This window comes from Oncorhynchus kisutch, linkage group LG15, assembly GCF_002021735.2.
Source record: "Oncorhynchus kisutch isolate 150728-3 linkage group LG15, Okis_V2, whole genome shotgun sequence".
NCBI lineage: Eukaryota > Metazoa > Chordata > Actinopteri > Salmoniformes > Salmonidae > Oncorhynchus > Oncorhynchus kisutch.
In genome coordinates this window covers 32,200,482-32,210,464 of record NC_034188.2, presented here as the reverse complement: position 1 = coordinate 32,210,464, position 9,983 = coordinate 32,200,482, and the positions used below count along the sequence as shown (strand labels likewise).

Genomic DNA, 9,983 nt, shown 5'->3' with positions numbered 1-9,983 from the left:
TATACAGACTGATGTGTCAACATTAACTTGAGGCGAGGTCGAAACACCTAAAACAATGAGCTCTTGATAATTGTGTTGAAGCTCTAGTGGTTTCTTCCATCTCACCTTATCTTCGCAAGAAAAGAGTCAGTGATTTTAGCAGGTTATGGGCTCAGTGTGGGAAAGTATAAATGGGTCAAATACAGATGGGTCAAAATACAGACCCACAAAGGTTCAGAGGTCATAGAACGCCTACTAAATGACTGAAATGTCAAAACTAAATATACTACCACACTAAATGTTTTCTCCTACGGTACAGTTAAGCTCATCTGGTTTATTTCGACATACTGAATGAGTGAGTGAATGTCTTCGGTTTGTAGGCAGCACCACGGTGGAGTGTCTGTGAATTATTTCGACTACAGGGTTGAGAGCGTGAGGTGAATTCAGCTCCAGTTGCTTGCCAATGTTGGAACCTGATTCTGCAGTACTTCAATAGGGCCTCCAGGGGGCTCTGTTCTATTTCAAACTGAGCCTCAGACCTTCAGATGGGTAAAGTCATCAGAAGAAGCAGGAGTAAGCGGTGATGATAGAACCAAGGTTTTTCAGTGCACTATTAACACCTGTAGGTATCGTATCAGCCATCCACCAGGAGGAATATAGGAGGGAGCAGTATATTGGCATGAACAGCCTCCCTCCAAATATCTAGGACATGAATAAGAGAAGCTCTGACTATTGTATCCAAGAACAGTGTGCTGGAATAGAACTGACTGCTGTTGGACCAATTGTGAGCTCTTTTTCCCCGATAGGGCGAGCTCCTATTTATCTCTTCTCGTGGAAATCTAAATCAATCAAATCAAATTGTATTTGTCACATGCTTCGTAAACAACAGGTGTAGAATAACAGTGAAATGCTTATTCACGGGCCCTTCCCAACAATGCAGAGCAAAATAACTTAGGTAAATAATTGAAAAATAATAACATAATGAATACATACACAATGAGTAACGATAACTTGGCTATGTACACGGGGTACCAGAACCGAGTCGACGTGCAGGGGTACGAGGTAATGGAAGTAGATACAGAATGTACATATAGGTAGGGATAAAGTGACTAGGCAACAGGATAAATCATAATATCCCCTAGAGTCTACTGACGCACCTGTGCGTCAATATAAGTAACATAACAAAAACAATCCCCATATAAATCAGTCAGTTTAAGTATGGAGGTACATGTAGTGTTGTGCCAACCCAAAAAAGGGTTAAATATGTGTAAAATATATATATGTATATATTTCCTCAGCTTTATCATATCTCCTTGATATAGGACAGATACTTTTTATCAATGTTATTCCATGCATTTCTATGGGATTTATCAATAAAAATAAAATAATGTATACTTAAAGGAGTCCTAAAATTCAAAATCAAATAGCTAAGTGATCCATGGTATGACCATCTTCAAACAATTCCATATGTCAGCACCACTACGGCTCCGTCGATGTGGATGGGGGTGTGCTCGGCCCTCCGTTTCCTGTAGTCCACGATTAGCTCATTTGTCTTTGCTGACTCTGAGGGAGAGGTTGTTGTCCTGGCACCACACTACCAGGTCTCTGACCTCCTCCCTATAGGCCGTCGTTGTCTGTGATCAGGCCAACCACTGTTGTGTCGTCAGTAAACTTAACGATGGTGTTGGGAGTCGTGCGCGGCCACGCAGGAAGTACAGGGGCTAAGCATGCACCACCGGGGGATGTCCCTGTTTTGAGGGTCAGCGTGGTGGATGTGTTGTTGTCTACCCTCCCGTCAGGAAGTCCTGGATCCAGTTGCAGAGGGAAGTGTTCAGTCCCAGGGTCCTGAGCTTAGTGATGAGCTTGGAGAGCACTATGGTGTTGAGCTATAGTCAATGAACAGCATTTTCACATAGGTGTTCATCTTGTCCAGGTGGGAGAGGACATTTTGGAGTGTAATAGAGATTGTGTCATCTGTGGATTTGTTGGTGCGGTATGCGAATTGGAGGGGGTCTAGCGTCTTCTGGGAAGATGCGTTGATATGAGCCATGACCAGCAAATCTAGACAGTATTGTGCTATCAGCATCTCTTTGTAGGAATATAAATTCTCTCTTTCTCTCTCACACACACACACACACACACACACACACACACAAGGTTCTCAACCTCCTATGGAAACATTTCATTTATACTGAACAAAAAATATAAATGCAACAATTTCAAAGATTTTACTAAGTTACATTTCATATGAGGAAATCAGTCAATTGAAATGAATGAATTAGTCCCTAATCTATGGATTTCTCATGAATAGGCAGGGGTGCAGCCATGGCTGGGACTTGGAGGGCTTAGGCCCACCCACTTGACAGCCAAGCCCACTCATTGGGGAGCCACGCCCAGCCAATCAGAAAGAGTTTCCCCCCACAAAATGGCATTATTGCAGATGAAACTACTCTCCCACTCAGACGATCCCGCAGGTGAAGAAGCCAGATGTGGAGGTCCTAGGCTGGCGTAGTTACAAGTGTTCTGTGGTTGTGAGGCTGATTGGACGTACTGCCAAATTCTCTAAAACAAGAAATGAGCATTACAATTTCTCTGGCAACAGCTCTAGGGGACATTTCTGCAGTCAGCATGCCAACTGCACGCTCCCTCAAAACTTGAGACATCTGTGTTATTGTGTTTTGTGACAAAACTGCACATTTTCAAGTGGCCTTTTATTGTCCCCAGCACAAGGGGCACCTGTGTAATGATCATGCTGTTTAATCAGCTTCTTGATATGCCATACCTGTTAGGTGGACAGATTATCTCGGGTAAGGAAAAACGCTCACTAACAGGGATGTAAACAAATGTGTGCACAAAATTTGAGAGAAATAAGCTTTTTTTGCGTATGGAAAATTTCTGGGATTTTTGATTTAAGCTCATGAAACATGCGACCAACACTTTACATGTTGAGTTTCTATTTTTTCTCAGTGTAGTTAATAGATCTGTCTCTGACATCCTTCCTCTAATACAATGGCAACATTCGTCAAAGATTAAACAGAGACAAAGTCATATTAGTTCTGTGTCTTCCACTTTATTTGTGTTTCTTCACACGTTCCCACAATGCACCACAAAGACTTGTGTCCAATAATGAATATATTCACGTATACATATAATAATAGTGACATAAAAAACATTTCACAAAAGACAATATTAAATATGTAGATTTTCAGTTGCATGTCAAAATCTTGATTTTTTTTCTTCTCCCATTTAACATGCATTCAATATATAAAAATATAATTCTGATTGATTAAGTTTATATACATATTTTTAAATAAATATAAGAATACAAATGTATTTTTAAAATACAAAGATAAATACAGTCACATTGTGTACATTGTGTACCAAACCAGAAAATACAAACATTATTTGGATATTTAGCATTCACAAAACACAAATACGTTAGAAATGCAACTCTAATGACAATTGCAGGTCTATGTCTTTAGTTTGTTTCTCTTTTCTTTTTTCCTACCCAGACTCCTCAGCTCCCCCTCCATACACATGGCAGGACTCCTGACAGGAAGTCAGGAAGTTGGAGGTCAGAGTTCAAAGGTGTGGAGTGGAGGGTATTTAAGAATGTCTAGCTCTGCCGGACGTCCTGTAACAGTTTGTTGATCTCAGCCACTAGCTCGCTGGCGTCCATCAACTCATGGCGGCTGTCGCTCCTCTTCCCCTGCAGGTGTCCCAGCTGCCCCAGCACCGAGTCAAACTCATCCTCCTCAAAGTTCTCTGGGATCTCCTCCATGGCGGGGAGCCACTTACCGCAAGGCCCCGGGAGGGGGACAGGGACAGGGATGGGGGCAGGGGCAGGGGCCAGGGAGGGTACCACCAGGGTAGGGCTAACCAGGGCAGTGAGGAGAGGGCTGTTCTTGGGGGTGGGGGCGTGCTGTCCGTGCCCAACGACCTGGTTCTTGTGGTTGTTCTGGGGGCTGAGCTTGGTGCTGGGTTTGAGGGTGTGGTAGCTGCCGTTCTGGGGGTGTGGATGGCCTGAGGGCCCGATGCTAGATCCGGGGTTTTGGAAATGGGTGTTGGCAGCCCACGCTGCCACACCTTGCTGGTGGGCTGCAGCACTGGGCTTACCTGGCAAGTGACTCCTCCTCCTGTCCAGTGACCCTGTCATTGGGATACTTACACCCCCCATACTCGCACCTCCCTTCTGGGTCTCACCGACCTGGACGTAGGAGTCCAGCGACGGGGGGAGGAGCCTCTGGAACACGCTGCTCATCTCTGACAGCAGGGAGGTGGTTCCACAGAGGTCCTCCCCATCCTCTCCCCCATCTTCCGCCTCTCCCTCCTCGGCCCCCTCCTGGTTGTCCTTGCCAAAGGTGGAGAAGCTCTGGTTGCTGCGTTGGGCATGAGGGTGGGTGGGGTCGGAGGACTGTGGGGGCTGCTCGGGGTCTCTGGCCTGGCGGGGGTCATCTCCTGGGATGAAGAGGTTGCTGCGGTAGTCAGAGGAGGCTGGGGAGGGCAAGGGAGGCATCCAGCACTGGTCAGAATGACCCAGGACACGACACTCCTCAGTGCACAGTCTCATTGCTACAGAGAGAGAGGGAGAGAGAGACATCGTCATGGATACATTCACAAGGCACTGCATAGATGAAATACATAGAAGGTGGGCCCCATGTGGCCATGCATTTAAACATACACACACCATAGATTGTTCTGGGTATTACTGCTCTTTTGTTGATAGACTTGTGATGAGGGGAGATGGTGATGAGCAGGCATAGAATTGGGGAGTGGTTTTGAAGGGAGGAGATGAGAGGTTGTCTTTCATACAGTCTTTTAACATCAAACATTTGATATCCATTCATCTTTAAACACAGTTGTGTGATCTGGGTTTCAAACATGGGTTGAAATCTAAGCTAATTAGATTGCACAGCACTCTGTGGGCGAGAGCATACTACCTATAACATGCAATTAACATGTCGGGACAATTCACTAGGCCAGATCAATGGCTATTATTACTCATTCAAAAGCCTGCATTTTACCCTTTCATGTCACGTCTATTCAACATTAAATCTTCAAATGAAAAATCTCTGAAGAATAAATTAGACAAATCAAATATGCCAAGTTAAAGCCTTCACTAAAGAGCGCTGGTTATTCACTCATACTATTCAGGGACTTCATTACGCTCACATTACCATAAAAGGACCATTTGTAATACATCTTAGAGCTGATGAAGGAAGAGTGCATTGGGGAACATTAGAAAAGCAGCAGCCGCGGCCATGCAGGCAGGCAGCAGATTGGCTCCCCCGCTGATGAAAGATTAACCGGACTGATTTACCAAAAACGCCTTTCAAAGCTGTCGATAAAACCACTCCAACCTGCCTCTCTACCTGCCTGCCTGGCTGCCTGATCGCACTCTGAAATAATTGTGTTGTGGAGGAGATGAGAGCTTTTTTCTCGCCAGAGAAACAGGTGATAATTCTCCCTATTTTCTCCATCCACAGTCCCACCCAGTCACTGTGCTTGATAAGCAGCTGGGGAGTGAATCTCTCACAGGTGTTGGGGATGAGGGGTGACTGAGAGTGGGAGGGGTGAGGTGGTGTGATGGGGGAGTGTAGGGGCAAGGGCTAAGATGGGTGAGAGGAGTGATATTGTGAAAGGGGTGAGGATGGTATACCTGCATGCAGTGTGTTGGTAGAGGTCAGTAAAGAATGGACATGTAGAGGAAGGGAGTTGATATTGGATGGGTGGAGAGTGGTGATGGGGGTGAGGGGTTTGAAACGCGGTGAGGGGTGTATACCTGCATGCGGATGCTGTGGATGGGGTCTGTGTTGGCCGTCAGGGGGGTATAGCTCAGTAAAGGCCTCACCCAGGAGCCTGTCGATGGGAGACTCTCTCCCTGCCTCGTAGTCACTGTCCCCAGCGTCGCTGTCACCACGACCACTGTCCTTCAGACTAAACTTATCCATGTCATTTAGAGCATACCTGGAGGCGGCGAGAAGAAATGATGGTTGAACTTTCATAGAAAACCACATTGGAGGATGGTTCAAGGCTTATGCATGTATCAAAACTAAGTGCAGTGGAGGTTTTGGTATACAATTATTAAGTCCTAAAATAGAACAAGGCACATATAGGCCTAAGAGGGAATAGCACCACAAGCTTTATAGGAATATGTAAAGCATTGTAGGATATGCCTTAGAGCCTTACTGAGTTATGCACACATTCTTAAACACGTACATTCTGATTCCCTCCGGCCGTGTTTATTTTTAAGATGTAGGTACCTGTAGCTCCTAGTGTATTTGTTGCCACGGAAACTGGGTCTTGGCTGGTACTGGCCCTGATGGAGCATGGACAGAAGCTGTGAGACTTGCTACAATCCAAAGAAGAAAAAAAAGGGGGGAAAAGAAAGAAAAAAAGAAAGGAAAGTGAAAATAAAGGGGAAAATGAAAAGGGGAAATGAATGAACACTGATGGGAGCAGACAGGCATAAGGACACATGATCTGGATGAAGGTTGTTATGACGGGCTATAAAACATGAGATGATCATGGGAAATAAGGGACGGCTTACTGAACACAACACAACGTGGGGCACACAAATAGAAAATATATAACGCAAATATCCTAATTATAAAAATCATTACATTTCTGTATCACCACAATATGAGGCAAAGCTTAAACTCTGTCATTTTATTCTATAGATCCATAGTTGATGGTAGTCTATTTTATTCCAAAGGCATTTAAGAGATTCAAAGACTACCATTAGCAGATAACATGTTCATATATCCATCTAGTAATACATCACTAAGTACTTAGGGTATGAAATGAAACCCTCTCTCTCTCTCTCTCTCTCTCTTCTTACCTCGACAGGGGGCGTGGCGTGGGCCAGTTCCAGAGCAAAGTTCTCTGCGACGTGATTGGAGGAGATGGTGACTAGGCTGTTAAGCGACTGGCGGCTGTGTTGGCTCTGCCGGCTGCCCATGGTGCCCCTCTCTGGGACAGGCGAAGCAGAAGGTGAGCGTGGGTGTGCCCGTACGGGCAGGGTGCCGTTGACGGTGGGAACCAGGGTGATGTCTCCCTTGTGGATCTGCCTAGAGGGCTTCTTCGGGTGGTTTTGGTACGTGTTCTCTGCCACCCTGCAGTTGTACGAGTTGCGTGGGTCCTTCTTCTCCCTGTTGCAGCGTGCCGTGGTGAACATCACCATGACCACTAGCAGCAGGGCACACACGGCCCCCAGGGAGATGATGATGATGAGGGAGAGGTCCAGTGTTGGATGGCTTGGGCCCGTGGGGAGGCCTGGGGGCAGGATGTCCATATTCTCCTGAAGGGAAAGGCGGAGCAGGGCCCCCGTGGACAGGCGAGTGGTGCCCCTGTCCTGCACCTCCACCCTGATCTCCAGCACGTCCTTGGGAACCCCTTCCAGACTGCCATTGGTCCGCAGCTCACATCGCCGCGCGTCCATCACAAACAGGCCCTCCTCGTTGCCCCCGACGATGGAGCAGCTCAGCTCGCCATTGGCACCGGTGTCGCGGTCGGTGGCCTTAATGATGGTGACCAGCTGACCGGCGGAGGCGTGTCTCCAGAGAGGTAGATCTGCGGTGTGGTTCCGTAGGGGTGGGGACTGGATGGTGGGCGGATTGTCGTTATCATCGAGCACGGTCAGGAGGACGGTGGCATTGGAGGAGAGGGCGGGGTTCCCTCCATCACGGGCCTGGACGGTGAAGGCGATGCGGCTGACGTCCTCGTGGTCGAAGCTTCGTAGAGCGTAGATGGCGCCGTTGGATGGGTCGATGGTGACGTAGGTGGAGATGGGGCTTCCCTGGACCAGAGCTTCCACCACCGTGTAGGTCACCTGACCGTTAGTGCCCAGGTCAGGGTCGGACGCCACCACTGTCATCAGGTAGGCCCCTGGAGAGTTGTTCTCTGACTTGAAGACCTCGTAGCGACTCTTCTCAAAGCGGGGCGGGTTATCGTTTTCATCCAACACCTGTACAGTGAAGTGTTTGACTGTGGAGAGGCTTGGAGAGCCACGGTCCTCAGCTATGACTGTCAGACTGTACTCTGACCTCTTCTCTCTGTCCAAAGACACGTTGGTCAGGATCATGTAATTCTTCTCATAGGTCTTCTGCAGCCGGAAGTGACCGTGGCCGTGCAGGCGGCACACCACGTCACCGTTGAGCCCCGTGTCACTGTCGTCCACGCGCACCAGTGCTATAAAGGTGTCCACTGGCGCGCCCTCCGAGATGTAGGCCACCTCCTCCTTGCCAGGAGTCATCAGGTTAATGTTGATCTCTGGTTTGTTGTCGTTCACGTCCACCACTTTGATTACGATTTTACAAAGTCCAGGGATGGAGTTGGGACCCAGATCCTGTGCCTGAATGTCCAGTTCATAAGATGACGTAGATTCATAGTCCACTTTTTTAATCAAAGTGATTTGACCATTTTCAGGGTTAATTTTAAACGTCTCCAGTATTTTGGGAGAGACATGACTGCTGAAAGAGTAAACTATTTTACCGTTTGTGCCCTCATCCGGATCTGTGGCGTTTAAATCAATCAGTAGAGTCCCTAGTGGTGAGTTTTCCATGAGATTAATAACGTAAGCCTGCTCGTCAAAAGCCGGACTGTTGTCATTAGAGTCCGAGATGCTTATCTTGAGCAAAGTGGAGCCGGACTTCGGGGGGACTCCATTGTCCGAGGCCGTTAGCTGCAACTGGTAGTTGGACTGCACCTCCCTGTCCAGCTCTCTCACCACAACAAGCTCTGCGTATTTGGCACCATCGTTTCTGGTCCTAATGTCGATTTTGAAAAAGTGATTCGGTGTCAGGGAATAAGAGTAAAGGGAGTTATCTCCCACGTCTGGGTCCGTGGCGCTGTCCAGCTGGATCCGGTTTCCCACAGATGCGCTCTCGGAGATCTCAATGGGTATGATGGCACGAGAGAACTGTGGCGAGTTATCGTTAATGTCCAAGACTTCCACCTCGACGTGGAAGAGCTGGAGGTATTCAGTAGGCAGAGTGATAACGTCAAATTCGATGGAACAGTTGAGGTTCTTTTCACAAATCTTCTCCCGGTCAATCTTGGTCCCTATGGTGATTTCACCGTCCTCCTCCCGAACCGACAGAAACGGAGTGCTCCCCCGCTGCATAGCACGGAACAGAAAGGACACTGAACTCGGTAATTTAGAAAGAACACCCGCCACGTCTTCCTTTAGCCTTGCAATCACTGTGCCCACTTTTTGCTCTTCATAAACTTTATATTTCAAATTCTTACCAGAAACGTCCTGCATAATTCCAACCAAAAATAATAATAGCGCAGTGGAAAATACTATATTCCCTCTGGGTGTATTCATTTTGGCACCCATCTTCAGCACCCAGGCTAGGGCTGCAGTTCCACAGAGGAGCAAGGTCTGGAAAAAACAAGCTTTCTCAAAAGTATGGCATGTTAAATCCCACCGATAAGTCACCGTTGGTGAAAAGTCGCGCAAATCGACTTAAAGATGGAGATTTGAGAACCCAAGATGAACCAGGTCACAGTTTTCTTTTTAGCTTCGATTTTACAACAAAGAACACCAACTCAAATGCATTTTTTTCTTGCTATCGTAGACGGATCTGTTGCATACATCCACTTACACGGTCTCTGTGTGTGAGTGTGTGTCTGGAAATCTGAGCGAGGAGAAAAGGCGCAGCTCCGCTTGTGTTGCTGTGCGCTCTGCTCTGTCGCGCGCTCCTGCCGTCTGTGTCTCGTCTCCGTAGACAGACTGGCCCTGATAGCCCGCCCCTCACCCAAACTGCGTCTTTCTCCTCAGCTCACACAAAAACATTCCCCCACCCCTCCTCCCTCTCCTCTTCACCCCTCCCTAAATCAAGTGCTGCCCCTTCGCTGCGTCCAGGATGTCCACTCACGACACAGAGGGCCCATTGATTGCAGAAGCCGGGAGGACCAACCCAAAGATGTAGTTTTAAAGTGTGCCACAACAATAGGTAAAGGGGATTATTCAGGGAGAACTTTAAACACGTCCAGATTGA

At 47.5% G+C, this 9,983-nt stretch overlaps 1 protein-coding gene across 4 annotated transcripts; it reads right to left on the bottom strand.

Annotated features, from left to right (window-relative positions):
• Positions 1-3,024: 3,024 nt before the first annotated feature.
• LOC109905190 (protocadherin-18-like) lies at positions 3,025-9,695 on the bottom strand. 4 transcript variants are annotated; one of them, XM_020502419.2, is made up of 4 exons: positions 6,821-9,695; positions 6,243-6,331; positions 5,762-5,946; positions 3,025-4,551 (listed from the first exon to the last, which is right to left on the bottom strand). In XM_020502419.2, exons 1-4 carry the CDS (start codon positions 9,317-9,319, stop codon positions 3,596-3,598), a joined length of 3,729 nt encoding a protein of 1,242 aa, XP_020358008.1. In that variant the 5' UTR covers positions 9,320-9,695; the 3' UTR covers positions 3,025-3,595. The 4 variants fall into 4 exon arrangements, with proteins under 4 accessions (XP_020358008.1, XP_020358011.1, XP_020358009.1 ...); XM_020502422.2 differs by having other exon boundaries at positions 5,831-5,946; XM_020502420.2 differs by having other exon boundaries at positions 6,243-6,298.
• Positions 9,696-9,983: the final 288 nt, after the last annotated feature.

What these genes read in the sequence shown, in the direction of transcription:
- LOC109905190 (XM_020502419.2), bottom strand. Translation starts at nt 9,319, where the DNA reads ATGGGTGCCAAAATGAATACACCCAGAGGGAATATAGTATTTTCCACT. An exon ending in AAATACACTAGGAGCTACAG is followed by an intron (nt 5,947 to 6,242) that starts GTACCTACATCT and finishes CGCCGCCTCCAG; the next exon opens with GTATGCTCTAAATGACATGG. An exon ending in TCCACAGCATCCGCATGCAG is followed by an intron (nt 4,552 to 5,761) that starts GTATACACCCCT and finishes CTCTCTCTGTAG; the next exon opens with CAATGAGACTGTGCACTGAG.